The 19765-nt window shown below is 41.5% G+C and overlaps 1 protein-coding gene across 1 annotated transcript; it reads left to right on the forward strand.

Moving 5' to 3' along the window:
- The first annotated feature begins 4894 nt into the window (after positions 1-4894).
- Positions 4895-17559, forward strand: RIPPLY2 (ripply transcriptional repressor 2). Its single transcript, XM_073629118.1, has 4 exons — positions 4895-5016; positions 8868-8949; positions 11557-11624; positions 16163-17559. Exons 1-4 carry the CDS (start codon positions 4895-4897, stop codon positions 16305-16307), a joined length of 417 nt encoding a protein of 138 aa, XP_073485219.1. The 3' UTR covers positions 16308-17559.
- Positions 17560-19765: the final 2206 nt, after the last annotated feature.

Consider the following 19765-nt stretch of genomic DNA (forward strand, 5'->3'; position numbering starts at 1 on the left):
CGATCAGTGATTTTTAGCGGGACTGTGACATTGCGGCCACATTTTGACACTTTTTTGGGACCACTGACATTTATACAGCGATCAGAGCTTAAAATAGCCACTGATTACTGTATAACTATCACTGGCAGGGAAGGGGTTAACACTAGGGGGCGATCAGGGGGTTAAATGTGTGTCCTAGGGAGTGTTTCTAACTGTATGGGGATGTGACTCACTGGGGGAGGAGACAGATCGCTGTTCCTACTTAGTAGGTACACCTGTTAAACCACTGTATAGTCTTGGCCACCATGCTGCAGCTCAGTTTCAGGGTCTTGGCAATCTTCTTATAGCCTAGGTCATCTTTATGTAGAGCAACAATTCTTTTTTTCAGATCCTCAGAGAGTTCTTTGCCATGAGGTGCCATGTTGAACTTCCAGTGACCAGTATGAGAGAGTGAGAGTGATAACACCAAATTGAACACACCTGCTCCCCATTCACACCTGAGACCTTGTAACACTAACGAGTCACATGACACCGGGGAGGGAAAATGGCTAATTGGGCCCAATTTGGACATTTTCACTTAGGGGTGTACTCACTTTTGTTGCCAGCAGTTTAGACATTAATGGCTGTGTGTTTAGTTATTTTGAGGGGACAGCAAATTTACACTGTTATACAAGCTGTACACTCTCTACTTTACATTGTAGCAAAGTGTAATTTCTTCAGTGTTGTCACAAGAAAAGGTATAATAAAATATTTACAAAAATGTGAGGGGTGTACTCACTTTTGTGAGATACTGTATATCATCTATCTATCCAGTATATACATAGTGGGACGATTACATTTCCGGAATGATCTACGTAGCACTATGGTGGTGAATCACACAGCCATTTGTACTGTAGCGCGTTCTCACGTGTTCTTACGGCATTCGCCTGGGTCTCAGACCAGTTGACTCAGTCTTTATGGAGCAATAAGAAATAACACTTGTGTACGTTGCGCTGCTGGTAGAAAATGAATGACAGGAATCTGGAGCAGCGGATTTACATAAAATTTTGCATGAAAATTGGCAAAAGTGCAAGTGAAACTTTATCTCTGTTACAAAAGGCTTATGGTGAACACTCCATGAAGAAATCAAGTGTTTTGAATGGCATAGACAGGTAGATGAGCAGCGGGAAGATGTCCATGAGGACTGAATATGCGCGCATCCAAAAACTGCAAAGGACAGATGCAAATGTGGACTGAGTGCGAACCCTTGTACGCTCAGATTGAGGCTGGGTTCACATATGAGCACGCAGCGCTCACAGCAAGAGTCCGGTGGGTCCTCGTTCACCATTTCAGGTCCGATTTCAGTCCAAATGTTTTGCTGAATTCGGGCCTGAAACAAACCAAAAGACACACAGTGCAAATTGCACCGGAGCCACTCTGGAGATGTGTGAACCGACTCAATATAGAGCCGGTCACAATCCCCCTCTATTGCAAATCACTAGTGTGATTCCAGCCTGAAGATTGAGTGTGCGAAGGATGGCAGAAGGATTGGACATGAACGGGGAAACAATGTACAAGATTTGGGAAGGATTTGGGAATTACAGAAATTTGCGCAAAGATGGTGCCTCCAATCTTAAGGCTGGGTTCACACTATTACGAATTGGATGTCAGGAGATTGTGACCGGCTCTCAATGGCACCAGTTCACACATCTCCGGAGTGGCTCCGGTGTGAATTGCACAGGGGTCCTGTGTGTCTTCTGGTCCATTTCAGGTCCGAATTCAGCCAAAAATGCAGAATGAATTCGGACCTGAAACAGTGAACATGGATGCACCGGACCCCTGCTGTGAGCTGCTCCATGCGGCAGTGTGAATCCAGACTTACAGAAGATCAGTAAAATGTTGTCTTCAAATTTCATCCGATCGTTTGAAAAATGCAGAGGTGTTTATTTTTATTTTTTTAAACAGTCCATTCTGGGAATTAAATTGTCACACTATATAAACTATATACTGTGTATGTATATATATATATATATATATATATATATATATATATATATATATATATATATATATATATTTATATACACACACACACAAAGTGAGTACACCTCTCACATTTTTGTAAATATTTTATTATATCTTTTCATGTGACAACACTGAAGAAATGACACTTTGCTACAATGTAAAGTAGTGAGTGTACAGCTTGTATAACAGTGTAAATTTGTTGTCTCTTCAAAATAACTCAACACACAGCCATTAATGTCTAAACCGCTGGTAACAAAACTGAGTACACCCCTAAGTGAAAATGTCCAAATTGGGCCCAAAGTGTCAATATTTTGTGTGGCCACCATTATTTTCCAACACTGCCTTAACCCTCTTGGGCATGGAGTTCCCCGGAGCTTCACAGGTTGCCACTGGAGTCCTCTTCCACTCCTCCATGACGACATCACAGAGCTGGTGAATGTTAGAGACCTTGCGCTCCTCCACCTTCCATTTGAGGATGCCCCACAGATGCTCAATAGGGTTTAGGTCTGGAGACATGCTTGGCCCCTGGCCAGTCCATCACCTTTATCCTCAGCTTCTTTAGCAAAGCAGTGGTCATCTTAGAGGTGTGTTTGGGGTTGTTATGTTGGAATACTGCCCTGCGGCCCAGTCTCTGAAGGGGGGGATTATGCTCTGCTTCAGTGTGTCACAGTACAGTGACACAGTATGTTGGCATTCATGGTTCCCTCAATGAACTGTAGCTCCCCAGTACCAGAAGCACTCATGCATGTTTGACTGTAGGCAAGACACATTTGTCTTTGTACTCTTCACCTAGTTGCCGCCACACACGCTTGACACCATCTGAACCAAATAAGTTTATCTTGGTCTCATCGGACCACAGGACATGGTTCCAGTAATCCATGTCCTTTGTCTGTTTGTCTTCAAACTGTTTGTGGGCTTTCTTGTGCATCGTCTTTAGAAGAGGCTTCCTTCTGGGACGACAGCCATGCAGACCAACTTGATGTAGTGTGCAGCGTATGGTCTGAGCACTGACAGACTGACCCCCCACCCCTTCAACCTCTGCAGCAATGCTGGCAGCACTCATACGTCTATTTCCCAAAGACAACCTCTGGATATGACGCTGAGCATGTGCACTCAACTTCTTTGGTCGACCATGGTGAAGCCTGTTCTGAGTGGAACCTGTCCTGTTAAACCGCTGTATGGTCTTGGCCACCATGCTGCATCTCAGTTTCAGGGTCTTGGCAATCTTCTTATAGCCTAGGCCATCTTTATGTGGAGCAACAATTATTTTTTTCGAACCTCAGAGAGTTCTTTGCCATGAGGTGCCATGTTGAACTTCCAGTGACCAGTATGAGAGCGTGAGAGCCAAAACACCAAATTTAACATACCTGCTCCCCATTCACACCTGAGACCTTGTAACACTAACGAGTCACCGGGGAGGCAAAATGGCAAATTGGGCCCAATTTGGACATTTTCACTTAGGGGTGTACTCACTTTTGTTGCCAGCGGTTTAGACATTAATGGCTGTGTGTTGAGTTATTTTGAAGAGACAGCAAATTTACACTGTTATACAAGCTGTACACTCACTACTTTACATTGTAGCAAAGTGTAATTTCTTCAGTGTTGTCACATGAAAAGATATAATAAAATATTTACAAAAATGTGAGGGGTGTACTCACTTTTGTGAGATACTGTATATATTAGACATGTGCGATTAGTTACGTACGAATCGGAAATTCGTACGAATTTCCGGAAATTCGTACATTTGTACGAATCCGAAATACGAATTTTTAAGCATACGAATGCTGTACGAAATACGAAATTTCGTATACGAACGTCTGATCCAAATTCGGTTACAACAGAATCGGACAGAATGTTCGCTAACTACGAGTATTTGTTATGATGAAGTTAAAAACCCCAGGAAGTCAGCACAGCACAGGGATGGTGGGAGCCCCTCATAATGATAAATTCATCATAATTAACGAAAATTCGTAATTGTTACGAAAAATTAACGAACCTACAAGTTAAAAACACCAGGAAGTCAGCACAGCACAGGGATGGTGGGAGCCCCTCATAATGATAAATTCATCATAACGAACATTCGTAATTGTTATGGAAAATTAACGAACCTACAAGTTAAAAACCCCAGAAAGTCAGCACAGCACAGGGATGGTGGGAGCCCCTCATAATGATAAATTCATCATAACGAAAATTCGTAATTGTTACGAAAAATTAACGAACCTACAAGTTAAAAACCCCAGGAAGTCAGCACAGGGATGGTGGGAGCCCCTCATAATGATAAATTCATCATAATGAACATTTGTAATTGTTACAAAAAGTTTACGAATCTAACGAAAATTCGTATTTCGTACGAATCCGAATTGAATTTCGGACACGAATTATGAAATACGAACTAATTTTAATACAAAACGGAACGGAACGAAACAAATTTATTGACGGTGCCCATGTCTAGTATATATATATATATATATATAGTTATATAGTGTGACAATTTTATATATAAATATATACATATATATATATATATATATATATATATATATATATATATATATATGACACACACATATCCTAAATCTAATAAACATAAACACAATACTTAAATATAATATAATAACAGTTTGAAGTGCAGAGAAATAAAGTATGTAGACATAATATACAATGTCGATCCAATGTAGAAGAGATGCAATGAATTGAGATAGCAGAGAGTGCTGTAATTGTGATGTGATGAGTGTCAGATCTAGTGGAGGAGGAGGAGGAGGGGGCCAGCTCTCTCCCAGCCATCTGCCCCAGCACGTGTCCTGATCCCCCTGTGTGTACATTGACACCTGGCCATGTGTACTCTCTGGCTGCACTGACACCTCGGTGTCTCCCCCTGCTGTAGGGGGCGTGGCCTCTTAGGGAGGATAAAATGACAGGAGCTAGGACACTATACAGACACAGCATTGGAGGAGAAGGAATAGACAGGATCACAATGCAATCTCATCAGACAGGAGAGCAGAGGAGAGCCCAGCACACTTCTGATGCTGCCAGGTCTGTCATACATCCTAATGGTATACTATAAAGACTGCTGCCACTAACATAACTGAAATGCATGAACAGTTCAGCTACTTTGACTATTATTGTGTATAGAGCCATCAGTTTGATGTGTATGTATTTGTATGTGATAATGTTGTGTAGCCCATAACACCAATAGTTAGCATTCAGCTGTACTTAGATGTCATGGCACAATTAGCAAAAAATCAAACAAAAATTGCATTATTTATAATAGCTTCAGTTTTTTTTTTCTTTTTGTATTATTTTATTTAAAATCACAGGTAAGTACTGTTATGTACAATAGCTGTATGCTGTGTTCCCTTGTTAGGGTCAACATACACGTTAAGCTCACCATACACATTACAATCTGATTGTATAATGTCAGATCTACCAACACCTATGTAGTGCAAGGGTCTGCCTGATCATATATAAATAGACAAGATATTTTAGGTGGCTCTTGTTACATTTTAGTTTTAGTAGATGTAAAGCCCCTTTCACACGGGGCGGATCCGTTGGATGAACTCCTCTAGCTCAGTAGGAGATCGCTCAGTTGTTCCTCGCTGAGCAGGCAGATGACAGATCTGTCTCCACTCACTGTGCAGGGGCGGACCTGTCAGAGCCCCGCTGTTCTCTATGGGGAGATCGGATGAAAAGGACAGCCTGTCCGTTTTCATTCAGTTTTTTTCCATCCACACCGATGGACGGATGGCGAACGTATCGCCATATTTCTTTGAGTGGATCTTGTAGGATCAGATGGCAGGCAGGTGTCAGTGGACACATCCGCACGGATCCGCCTGAAAAACGGACAGGCAGATTCTAGTGGGCCGATTGTGTGAAAGGGGCCTAAAGCTAATTATAAAAGATTTTACCATCAAATTGTAACATTTTTAAATGTTAGAATATGAGTATACAGTCTTTGTACAATCAGCTTTAGATTTACTACACATATGTATTTTGAGGGGTTGCCTAATCTGTCCGATCAATTTGTATCCAATCAGGCAGGCCCTTGTACTACGCAGTTGTTGGTGGATCTAAAGGAGATCGCATAACCAGATTGTAGTGTGTGTGTGGCGAGCTTTATGTCTATGAGCTGTTATAGGAAATCGAATGTGTGATTTATAAAGGAGCTGCCCTTTCTAATCCCCTTTTGAAAATGTATGTTGCCTGGCTGTTTCTGGCCTCAGTACTTTCAAACCTGAAAATCAGACCAAAGTAAGGGTACCTATTCAGCATATTTGTTCTGAATTAGTGACTTGGAAAATACTGAAACATTTGGATCTACACCAAAGCCAGGGAAGTAGTATGTTCAGAAGGGAAAATCAGCAATGGCAACCTCTGTATTTCCCCTTAAAGCTGAACTTTACCCATAACAACATGATTAAAAAGAATGTTCTTTAGGAAGGAACATACATGCCTCCAGCACTATAAACTGCCTCCAGTACTATTCATGTTTCTTCTTGCTGGATGCTGCCATTTTGCTGAAGCCCAGAGCCCCTGAACAGCAGTAAATCATAAAGCGGAACTAAACTCATTGATTTATTAGTTTACATTTTACATTTCTGGAATACCAGGATTGTTAACTGTCACATTTGCTTGTGTCCTCAACCAAACTGTCACACTATCAAATGATTGGAGTTATACCTGATCACATGTGCAGCACTATGACAGTTACAGATCAAACAGAAGCAGCTTCCTTGTAAAAGATAGGAGGGTTTAATTCTGCATTAAGGCTGTCGGCCTTTACAAACTGGGCAGTGCATAAAAATACCTAAAAATGGGGAGCAACTGAGCATGTGCAGATCAGGGTGAGACAGTTATTAAACAGTATAGGCACTTATTTTTTTCATGCTTTACATAGCTAAACCTGCAAGTGGCCAGCCTGCAGTGATCTTGCAGGACTTCATTTTCTGACTAAAGTTCCACTTTAAGAGACCCTGTTGCCAGCCCAGTCACTTCAATGAAAAAGATTACATGTGCATTTAACATAATTTATGCATGTTATTTTCAGTGGATTCACTGTGTTCCCGCAACCGGGACTCAGTGTAAACAAGGAATTAAAGGTAAAACATGTTTTTATATATAAAAGAAAACATTATAAATACAAGTGATCACATACCCTCTTTTCTCAGCCGTATAAGGAATTTTAAGAAGTCCCTTTAACCACTTCCAGACCGCCCGCCGTCGTTATACGTCGGTACTTTGACGTTTAATACCGGGGTTATGGCAGCAGATAGCTGCCATAACCTTGGTATTTTCTTAAACGGCGGGTGGTCTGCTTTAAGCTAAAAGTGGTCTCTGCGGCGGATTCGCCGTGAGGTCACTTTTATTGGCAGTGGGAGAGATGCCCACCCCCCTTCTGCCACGCTCCGCACGATGGCTCCGGTAAGCGGCGGAGATGAACCGATCCTTTCCCCTCAGAGGCACTAAGTCGAGTGAGGGAATGATGGCCCCCACTTGACTCAATGACGTTGGATGACGGAAGCGACTTCAAACGTCACTTCCACAAAATGGCCTCAAAAGGGACATTTTTTTTTTAATTGCATTTAAGTGTAAATATGAGATCTGAGGTCTTTTTTGACCAGAGATCTCATATTTAAGAGGTCCTTTCATGCTTTTTTTCTATTACAAGGGATGTTTACATCCCTTGTAATAGGAATAAAAGTGATCCAAATTTTTTTTTTTTAAAGGGACGGTGTAGAAATAAAAAATAAAAAGTAAAATAAATAATAAGCTGTGCTCGTGCGCATAAGGGAACGCATACATAAGTTGCGATCGCATATGTGAGGTACCGCCATGATTGTTCGTGCGAGAGCAATAGTTCTAGCAAAAGACCTCCTCTGTACCTCAAAACTGGTAACCTGTAAAAATTTTTAAATGTCGCCTATGGAGATTTTTAAGTGTAAAAGTTTGTCGCCATTCCACGAGCGGGCGCAATTTTGAAGCATGACATGTTGGGTATCAATTTACTCGGCCTAACATTACCTTTCACAATATAAAGAAAAATGGGCTAACTTTACTGTTTTTTTTTTTTTTTTTCAAAAAAGTGTATTTTTTCCCAAAGAAAGTGCGTTTGTAAGACCGCTGCGCAAATATGGTGTGGCTTAAAGTATTGCAACGACCGCCATTTTATTCTCTAGGGCAGTGGTTCTCAAGCTTCTAGTGCCGTGGCCCCTTGATAAAATTTCCCAAGTTGTGGGGACCCCTAACAGTAAAATTTTTTATTTTCATAGCTTGGGTTGTCAACACCCAAGGCAAGACAAGTAATTTGCGCCACTAACCCGCAGACATTTAGCCCTCCCTGAGTCCTTTGCACTTGTACAGTATTAAAATCCCTTATGGTACATTTTAGGATGTACCACTTTCTTTTTGTTCTCCTTTCTTTCCCTTTTTATCTCTCTCTATCCTAATTTCTTGCCCCCCATCCCTCTCTTTAGCCGTCTTTCTTGTTCTTTCTCTTATTCTTTCTCTCCCTTTTTCTTTGTTCCTCTCCCTCTTTTCCTCTCTCTTTCATGTATTCTCTATTTTTATTCCTTCTCTTACTCCTTGGTGGAGGGGTGGGGGGAATGGAACATCTCAGGATTTGGTGACCCCTGGCAAATCATCATTCGACCCCTGAGGGGGTCCCGACCCCCAGGTTGAGAACCACTGCTCTAGGGTGTCTGAAAAAATATATATAATGTTTGGGGGTTCTAAGTAATTTTCTAGCAAAAGAAAATGATTTTAACTTGTAAACAACAAGTTTGAAAAATAGGCCCGGTCCTTAAGCGGTTAAGGAGTACTTAATCTGGGGTAAGTGCTTGTTGTCTTCTGTATGTGGTCACACTGAGTGCCCTTTGTGTATTTTCCAGGTGTTTGAGGATGTGGAGACCCTGGTATGAAACTCCAGTGACATCAATACCCGCACAGCAAACCTCTAACAATATACTGCAGGTAACTCCTCAAACAAATGTGGTGAACATGGTGCTCCTATGTATTATTGTATTAAAAAAGAGGTTTGTAATGGCAAAATCTCTGAGGCCTCCATACAGACCATATCATTATCGGTGCTATTATCTTTTGTTTTAGTTTATATAATTGCTTTTTTTTTGCTTCCAACACAGTTATACAGTCTTAAAGCGGAACTAGCTTCAGTGGCGTCACTAGGGTGGGTGTCACCTGGTGCGGTTAAACAGGGTGTCACACACACGCTCCCTCACCCCAGCAGACTCTCTTCTGTGTAGCTTGCCATAGTGCCCTGCCAGGGAAGCTAGTTTTAGGCCGATCTGTACGCTGTCACGGATGGGGGTGACACCAATGTGCTCAGATATTACTTGCTACTTAATGGTGTCCCCCTCTGCCAGGTGTCACCCGGGTGCGGTCCGCACCCCCAAAGCGATGCCACTGACTAAACATACCTTCGCTTCAATGGTCCCATCCCTCACTGGCCCTGGCATTCTCTGCCGTGTGCCAGTCTTCGATCATCTTCATTGGCTGGTGCAGGGTGATGCCACTCACGCACAGAGACTGGGCCAGTGGTGTAAATTAAGCTGCACATGCACAGCTCAGTTTAAATTCTCATGTCTCTTCTGCAATAGAGAGTGTGCCTGCTTTCTGTTTGTGACAGCAGAACTTTAGTTCCACTTTAAGCTGGCCATACACTGTGCAAATTTTAGAATGTTCTTGATAAAGTGGTTAAAATTAACTGTGCAGGTGTGTTAGCCCCCTCCCTGACAAAGTAACAATTTCCCATTGAAGTAAGAAAAAGTGAAATTAGCAGCAAAAGCATGAAAGAGGAAGTGCAGTCTGCTCATATACTTTGTAACAAAAACATCTTTGCCATTCTGAAGCTTCCTTCCAACCACTTTGCATATTATTTTATATATACTGCAGTGGCGGCTGATGCTCAAAATTTTTTGGGGGGGCAAACAAACTGAAAAATTCTAAAAAAAACCTCCATCGAATGCAGCCACTGTGCCCATCAATTGCCGCCACTGTACCATCAAACACAGCCACTGTGCCCATAAATTGCCGCCACTGTGTCATCAAACGCAGCCACTGTGCCCATCTAATGCAGCCTCACTGTGCCCGATCTAATGCTGCCTCACACGCAACTATATGTGCACAGGCATGTTTTTTCAAAATGTAAAATGTTATATGTTAAAAAAAAAAAAAATAATACACATGCACAAGTAAACTCATACAGCAAAGCAACCCTTACTGCTCATATTTAGCACTGCCTGTGTGTGACAGTCACTGCGTATAAAAATCTCCTTGATTACTGCTGTTTGCCCTTAAACCAAACATGGAACAAAACTAGTACAATGTGTGTAGCCAGTTTGAGCTATAATTAATCCCTTTCTCCAGAGCTCTTTATTTACATTGGTTTTTCTCACTGCTCTATCCTTCAACCACACAATCCCTTTTTATATACAGGAAACAGTGAAGCTGATCGGTCTCTGGTCCTACCTGCACACACTGTCCTCTGTATGATGTGTCAGACCGCTCCTCACTGCCCATCACACTTCAATAGGCAGCTCCTCTATCCCCCGACTAGGAGCTGTACACTCACTCTACTTCCTGGTCTGAGTCACGTGGTGTGCACAACCTCAATCCCAGCATGCTCTGCTCCTCTCCTGCCTCATCCTCACTTAAACAAAGCAGCTCCCACCTGTAGTATACTACGGGCGAAAGCTGATCAGTGCCTTGGATTGCGTCGCAAGGCGGGTTAATAGCCCGCAAATGAAGCGCCACATCTGCAATCTTGTGATTGCATTGACGTGGTGCTTCCCATAGTGCACTGTGTCCAGCGCCCAAACACAGTGCACTTAAAGAACACTTTTTTCTTTTTTTTTTTTTTTTAAGGAGACTTTAAAAAAAATATATATATTATTTTTTTTTTAGTCACTGTTGGGTGGGGGGGCGGCGCCCGCGCACCCCCTATGGACGAGCCGCCACTGATATACTGTTATTCTGTACTTGCCAAATAAGCTTCAGAAATCTCCCACCACTGAGTCTGGCTGCAACCATTTTAATTGTGGGCAGCTGAAGCTGCTGCCTGTTCACTTCCTGGATTTACACAGAGGCACACCTCCAGCTCTGCAGCTCTCATTGGCCTTCTTATGACTCATCCCCCCTCCCTTCCTGGGGAACTCTCATGAGAGAGACCTGTGCATGATGTCATAAGCCTAAGCTAACGACTAGACAAGAAACAGGAAGTGGGCTGTATAAGGTATTTACTAGAAAAAAAATGTTTTGCTATCCAAAGTTAAAACAACAAGGGCAGAGGATTTATTAGGCAGAAATATGAAAAAATGACTGAAGTTCCGCTTTAAGAACTGTCCTTGCTCCAGACATTTTCATCATCTCAGTACAACGCAATGCAACAAGGGATCCAAACTTCTTACATTACATCTCCCTTACTATGTGCAGATTTATCATTCTCACTTTTCATTGTAAGCAGTTAGCATTGTTTTTGTAATTAATAATATTACATTTACTATGTAATGGGTAACACCCTTTATTACCTTGTGATCTAAGAATTGTTATCTTATATTTTAGTCACACAGTTCAAATCAGGGAGCCATCACTGAAAAAGCGAAACTGCCAGCTTTTCAGCACCCTGTTAAGTAAGTACATGTATTTACTAGTGATAGTTGGTTCATCAAATTGGAACAACCTTATAACTGCTTTAGATGATAACACCAATACGTAACATATAAAGTATGGTCAGCTTTAAAGTGTTACTAAAGGCAAAACTATTTTTTTTCATTTTGGATAGAGTAAGGGAAAGTTAAAACCCTGTCAGGTTTTTTTTTTTATTATTTATTTATTTTTATTTATTGTTTACCATCTGTATCCCATCGGGGAGATTTCCTTTCACTTCCTGTACTACAGCCAACACTGAAAGTGAGAGGAAATCCCTCCAAATTGAGGGTATCCCAGTGTGTCACCAGGGTTGCCAGAACTCCCCATTGGAAGATTTTCCCCTCTGTAAGACCCCTTTCACACTGGGACGGTTTGCAGGCGCTATTGCGCTAAAAGTAGCGCCTGCAAACTGACCTGAAACAGCCACTGCTGTGACTCCATTCTGAAAGCCCCGAGGGCTTTCAGACTGGAGCAATGCGCTAGCAGGACGGGGAAAAAAGTCCTGCTAGCAGCATCTTTGGAGCGGAGAAGGAGCGGTGTGTATACCGCTCCTTCACCGCTCCTGCCCATTGAAATCAATGGGGCAGCGCGTCTATACCGCCGGCAAAGCGCCTCTGCAGAGTACCGCAGCTAAAACAACGGAAAATCGCCGCTAATAATAGCAGCACTTTACCGCCGATGCACCTCCTGCCTTAGTGTTTTGATGTCAACCCAAAATTTGGGATTTTCTTTTACTTTCACGTTTGATTATAATAGTAAACAAGACAAATAGGGTGAATTACAGACAGCAGTAAAAAACCTAATCTGTGTTGTAATCCCTCTCCACTCCATCCACAACTAAAAAAAAAAGTGTTTGCCTTTAGTTACACTTTAAATAATATTTAGTACTTCCTGGTAAGTGGTATGGCTAAGCACACAACTCTTTGTCCTAGCGCAGTGCAACACTTGTTGCCTGGTGAAACATTTTTAGAATCAAGCTTCATTAACTTTAATGGCATCCCAGTCTTGGTCCATAGGGTTCAATATTGAGTTGGCCCTCCCATAGACACACTCCTAAACCTTGTGGATAGCCTTCCCAGAAGAGTTGAAGCTGTTATAGCTGCAAAGGGTGGGCCAATTCAATATTGAACCCTATGGACTAAAACTGGGATGCCATTAAAGTTCATGTGCGTGTAATGGAAGGCGTCCCAATACTTTTGACAATCTAGTGTGTATGCAGATGTGGAGAGAGAGACGCATTTGTACTATTAAGAGGAGGTTTGTTTTTTGATTAGGTCTTGGAGCTGCATAGTGGAAAAAGCAGTGTGATAATATATCTGCAATCTGTTTGTTGTTGTAGTGGAGAGAGAAGGGGGTGCTGCAATCATGAGATAAACTTCCTATGATAAGTAAAGACACTTCATAGACTAGATTGGATTATGAAGAGCTTTATTGAACTGTTACGACTCTGGCAGTTTGGGAAATGCTGGCTTTTCTTTTTTTTTTGAGAGAGAAACAGATTTTGTAACACAGTATCATCATTTCGTTTCCCAACAATTGTTTAAAGCTAACCTCCAGGCACAAAAACGTTCATTTCAATATGTTTCTCAATAGCCACAAAGCACATATCCACTTGTGTGCATCAAACGCTTTTGCAAATCCAGATACTATCTTGTAAAAGTAGCAGTGACATCATCACTGTGCTGCACACCAGTGGTTCTCAACCCTGTCCTCAAGTACCCCTAACAGGCCATGTTTGCAGGTTTTCCTTTATCTTGCACATGTGCTTTAAATGAGAGTCAATGGCTTGGTATTTTGGACAGCTATTTTATCTAAGAGAAATTCCCAAAACATGACCTGTTGGGTGTACTTAAAGACTGAGGTCAAGAACCACTGCTGTACATGACCTGTTCGGAGAGGAGAGCTGTGGGAAAGACCCAGCAGGCTCTTCCCACTACAGGTTGCCTGCAACTACAGAGGGGGTGTAACGACATATTCGGCAACCCATCACAGTTTGCTACGGAAGTGACTTTCCATCGCCGCCATCTTGCTACCCCCCACACTCATCCACAGTAAGGATACACTTGAATCTTGATGTACTTTGTGTACTTCTTCCAGATCTATGCAGAAATCAAATGTGAATCTCTGTACAGGAGCTTCCTATAATAAAGACCAGTCAGAGCTGCGCTCTCTCCTTGTGCAGGGTGACTGGTCTTGTCTTTGCCCCTGTAACTACATATTCGGCGACCCATCACAGTTTGCTACGAAAGTGACGTTCCGTCGCCACCATCTTGCTACACCCCACACTCGTCCACAGTAAGGATACACTAAGAAGGGGAAAGTGGACATGTTGTTACACCCACCGGAGTTTTGCATTTTACACGTATTTATAACAGTAAAGTCAGTTTCTATAGTGAAATACAGGACTTACAACTCAGTCTGACTGCTTAGATGTTGACTTTTAAAAGCAGCAAATTTTCTGTCAGATTAGCAAACCTGTGAGATGAGCAGGGTTGCCGCTGCTTTTAAAATTCAAGATCTAAGTAGTCAGACGGAGTTGTAAGTACTGTATTTCACGATATAAGCTGACTTTTCTGTTATAAATACGTCTAAAATGCAAAACACTGGTGGGTGTAACAACATGTCCGCTTTCCCCCTTCTTAGTGTATCCTTACTGTGGACAAGTGTGGGGTGTAGCAAGATGGCAGCGACGGAACGTCACTTTCGTAGCAAACTGCGATGGGTCGCCGAATATGTCATTACAGGGGCAAAGACAAGACCAGTCACCCTGCACAAGGAGAGAGCGCAGCTCTGACTGGTCTTTATTATAGGAAGCTCCTGTACAGAGATTCACATTTGATTAATACATAGATCTGGAAGAAGTACACAAAGTGCAGCAAGATTCAAGTAGGAATACCCACCACAAATGTATTTAGACATTATTTGCTTATTCTGAAGTTAGCTTTAGGCCTCATTCACAGGGTGAAAATGTTTCAGTTGCTTTCCAAATGGAGAGGGTGAACAGGTACAAAGCAGTGACAGTCTACAGCTGTCCACTAATGTTTGGATGCAGGCACACAGCCAATCATACCCTTCTGGTTAGGGACAGATGATTGTCTCTGCGCAATTTACTTACGTTCAGGGACAAACATCTGTTGCTAACTGCAGGTAATTGGTGGCTGTGCAATTATGTTAGATGGCATTTTCATTATTTTGAACATGATGCCTACTAAAAGCTTATCTCTGATTGCATACTCTAGGATAGTGATGGCGAACCTTGGCACCCCAGAACTACATTTCCCATGATGCTCATGCACTCTGCAGTGTAGTTGAGCATCATGGGAAATGTAGTTCCAAAACATCTGGGGTGCCAAGGTTTGCCATCACTGTCCTAGGATAAGGCACATCACTTTGCATGGGATAGCACAAAGGAGCCATTAAACAATCTTAATAATACTAAGAAAAAAACAATACAATTGGTTAAATCTTTAGTGGAATATTTTATTGCCCATAGTGACTTTTAAGGGGTAACCTTAAATAAAATATTAAATGCTAAATATAGCCATCCTGGCTAAAACAAAAATATCAACCAGAAAATACAGGCACCTTGTCCATCCAGATATTATGGACGACTAAACCTCTACAAACACTGTAACAAGAGTTTAAAGTGGTTCTAAAGCCTTAGCATTATCCTATTCTATGTATTAGGGTAAAAAAAAACCCCTTCTGTGCTGCAAGATCCCCCCCAGCACTCCCCTTGTAATTACCCAAGCCCGATCCTGATCCAGCAATGTGCATGAGAGCAGCTAGTCTCTCTGCTGTCTCCCTCCTCATTGGGCAGATGATAGCAGCGGGAGCCATGTCATTCAGTTTCATTCAAATGCTGTGACAAGGGAGCAGGGCCGAGCCACCCGATCTGTGTCAATAGATGCAGACAGGGTGGCTCAGGAGCAAGCACGCATGAGTGCCCCCCATAGCAAGTGGCTTGTTATGGGGGCACTCTTCAAAGAGGAGCCAAGAAGGGGAGGGGGACCCCAAAGGAGAAGGATTGGGGCTGCTCTGTGCAAAACCATGGTCAGGTCCACAGGATATAGTGGGAGGCAGCAGATTTTTATAGGTGTTGAAAGTGTGGACTAAGAGCACCCTTCAATATAAACCAATGGCAGCCTTTTGCTATGGGATGAATCCTGCTGCAATCACCAATGGCAACCTGCAGAGCAAAGAAAGAGGGAGGAAAGTATGCCCCCTAGTGCTATCCCATGGAGTCCCGCTGAGCGCTAAGGACCCTTGCAATCTGTTGTAAGCCATGTCTCAAGGCAAACAGCAACATACAGCATACAGTAACCCATACAAACCAGCAAGGACACAAATTTCAACCAGGCTTTGTTAAAATCTGGTTGCTATGGATTACTGCACTTTGCACTAATTTGTTAATAAATGTGTTACAATATATATTTAATTGTGATGCCAATTCCATAATGTTCTTTCCCTTTTTCACCTACAGGCTATATAACATTGTTCCGTTTGTCTTACCTTTCAGGTTGTTCTGGCCCAAGTCAAAGTGTTACGATTTTCTGTACCAGGAGGCAGAGGAACTGCTGAAGAACTTCCCAGTTCAGGCTACTATCTCCTTGTATCAAGAATCAGACAGCAGCAGCGAAGATGAAGAATTAGTTGAGAATTAAACTCATTCAATGTATAATGTTGTAAGCTACAGTATATTGTAATCGGGGATGCAGTTCTCGTCCTTGCAGGCCATTATATTTCAAATCTCAGGGCAGATGTATGTCTATGCAATGTGGCGCTTTACTACAATGCACAACAATGCACATTACATGTGTCAACACTTTGTGTTGCCCTTCATTAAATTTTATGCCAATGCACTAATGCAACACATGGCAAAACACCATAGTGCATTATGGCAAAAATGTTGTGACCTGTTTGATAACTGGGATGTTTTGTGTGTCGGAAGCGCATTGATTTCAATGGACTGCCATAATGCTACACATAAGGAATGCTAATTAAAACACTCCACATGTGTTAATGGGCCCATAATGAAACCAGTACTTGAGCACAATGTAAATAGTTTTGAGAGCATATTAAAACCAAGATGATGCAGCATGTGTACAGATGATGGTGGATGTAGATTTAAAGGAGAACTCCAAGCATCAATCATAATTGAGCAGTGAACCACTATCCATAAACACTTGTAGTAGTGCTAAATCAGAAAGTCCACTCATTTTTCCCTAAATGCAAAATGTCAGGACAGAAATATGGTCAATGCCATTATGGACTTACTTTGAATGGTGCACACTTCAGGGTTGCCATATCTATCTTTACTTCATTGTCATGTGAATCACTGACCTAAAAAAGCATGTGAAAATGTTAAGACACCTGATGTGTGTATTCTTCCTCCGGGTCAGTGATGACTTGAGTAGTGAAGAAAGAATGAGCCCTTACTCTTAGTATTATAAAATGCACTGCATCTACAGTAGATTCCATTAAGTAACCATATCCACCTCTGCATGGGTTTGTATTATACGGTTGCATGATCTGTGCTATGCATTTTCTTTCCCATCTCTCTCTCTTTATGAGAGATAACGAGGGTGATTGGGAATACCGAAATTCACAAATCTGAGCAACTGGGATTTCCAGCTCTCTGGATTACTGCCACCAAGGGGATTTAAATTAGTGGGATGGTCTGTTATGTAACAGTTAGACCAACAAGAGAGACAGACGCCTGGGGCATGTAAACTCTGTTGCCTATTTCCTTTTCAAGGCCTAATTATCACTTTTGACAGTGTATGTTTTAAGCAGAGCTTGACAGCTAATGTCAAGTCAAGAGCTACAGCATATGCATACTTTTATTTCTATTTTCAAGTTACTCACTGATGGATGAATCTATAAAACAGATACTCTGACAGTTGCCATAATGCCTGGCCAAGGCCATCATTATTTGACTGCAACACTGCCCAAAAGCTGTCTCATTTTTGCATTGTTTTACTTTCCACTCATTAATTCAAGAGATTACTACTATAAAAGAAATCTGATTAAATACATCTCCATAAAATGCTTTGTAATATATATGCTTTGCTGTTCTTTACTGAAATAATAGCCTCCTATTTATTCTGTGTTATTGGAAAAATGATGGATGTTTATTTTAGTAAAAACCCTGGAAATGAGAAATATCTGATCCATGTATGTCACAAATGCTGTCATCCTGTATTACGATGGATCCATGTGTGCCAGCTATACCATCTAAGCACATATGCCTGAATTATAGACCTCCACTAATGTCTTAAAACAGACAGCGGTGGAAAAACAAACATACATTGATTGCATTATAATGTTCTATGTGGTGTTGGCATAGTCTTCTTCCACTGCAGGAACATAGTCTTTCCACTCTAGAACTATGCAGTCATGTGTAGATGCCAACACAATCTATGCAGTTGATATACAGCAAGCACTTTCTGCCTTGAATGTAAATGTATATACTTATTTATTTCATTTGTACTTTTTCTATGTTGTAAGATATTATTTATAATAAAATATTAAATGGTTACGTCTACTTGTTATCTTTAAGAAAAGTATAATAACGTAGGTAGTAAAAGAAAAGAGACAATGAAACTTGGAGAAAAACAGCTTTATACTTTCTTTATTTAATAATGTTCACCAAATGTTATCATTGATGACACACTCATCACTAACACTTCAAGAATATACTTTGATTGCCATTCAATATTAGCACTTGTGTGTATGTGTCAGTATGATTAGTGTAATGATATAACACTGATTTCTAATGAAAATACTCTTGCTTACATTGCATAGCCAGGTGCCTCTTGATGCCTGCAACCCAATTCGATTTTCCTGTAGAACAGTGGTCTCCAAACTGCGGCCTGGGGGTCGAAATGTGGCCTTTTGCCTGCCTAAATATGGCACTTGGTACTATTACTCCCAGTGACACCAACAAGGGAGCACTATTCTTCCTGCTGACACCAACAATGGGGCACTATTCCTCCCACTGCTACCAACGTTGGGGCACTATTCCTCCCACTAATACCAATGATGGGTTATTGTTTACTGCTAGGGTTACACCGATACTAGTATTGGTGCCAGTACCGAGCATTTGCATGAGTCCCTCTGGTCCCCCTCCATGCTACCCTGGTCCCCCCTGTCCCAGATCAGTCAGGATGGAGAGCGGAGGAAGGAGCCGGTAAATATGTAATTTACTGGCTCCTTCCTTTTCCAAATGAACAGAATCAGTGCTCACTGCCTCTGTCCATTCATAACTGTCACTGTGCATCATAAACTGTGTTTATGAAAAGAGAGGAGCTGCTGTCTCCTGTCCATTCATCCTCAGTGGAGTCTGCAGAGAATGGGACTGGGGAATCGTGTCCTCAGTCTCTTTCCCTGTCTCAAAGAGGAGATGTCAGGGGCCTGTTTAGACCCCTGATATCTCACCAAAGCCCCCCCTCCCCCCAACAGGGCTGATAAAAACAAAAATAAAAAAGAAAGAATTGTAATAAATATATAAAAGTTAAAATTGTAAAACAAATAAATAAATAAAAAGACACGGACACCGTTCACTCCCCCCCAAAAAAGGAAAGCATTGTAAAAAAATAATAATAAAAAAAAATTGTAAAAAATAATAGTGCTGCATATTAGTGCCACTGTCACATGATATTGAAAAAGTATCGGTAATCGGTATTGGCAAGTACTTGAAAAAAGTATCTGTCTTAAAAAAGTGGTATCGGTGCACCCCTATTTACTATCACTGAGAATTGTTATTCAAATATCAACTGGTAGTTTGGCCATAGGCTCTGGCTTGTCCTTTTTCAAATCCTACAGACATCTATTCAATAATTAGGTTGTCCCTTACATTGTTGAACCAACAATGAGGTGCAGGGTGCACTACAATAAGAAGAACCAAACTGTGGGTACCTGGAAGTTCCAGCTTAGCAGGCAGATTCATTATATTCTCTCTCTCTCTCTCTCTCTCTCTCTCTCTCTATATAATTTTTTTTTTTTTTGAAAACTATCTAATTTAATTTAATTTAATAGTTCTAGATAACTCTCGTAGTAATGCAATATTAAAGCATTTAGTACTAAAGGTCTGTAAGCTATTTTACATATATTGATATCA

Source organism: Aquarana catesbeiana, linkage group LG04 (genome assembly GCF_042186555.1).
Source record: "Aquarana catesbeiana isolate 2022-GZ linkage group LG04, ASM4218655v1, whole genome shotgun sequence".
Classification (NCBI taxonomy): Eukaryota; Metazoa; Chordata; class Amphibia; order Anura; family Ranidae; genus Aquarana; species Aquarana catesbeiana.

Coding starts and splice junctions, on each gene's coding strand:
- RIPPLY2 (XM_073629118.1), top strand. CDS start 4,895: ATGACAGGAGCTAGGACACTATACAGACACAGCATTGGAGGAGAAGGA. Junction 5,017..8,867: donor CACACTTCTGATGCTGCCAG/GTCTGTCATACA, acceptor TGTATTTTCCAG/GTGTTTGAGGATGTGGAGAC. Junction 8,950..11,556: donor CCTCTAACAATATACTGCAG/GTAACTCCTCAA, acceptor CTTATATTTTAG/TCACACAGTTCAAATCAGGG.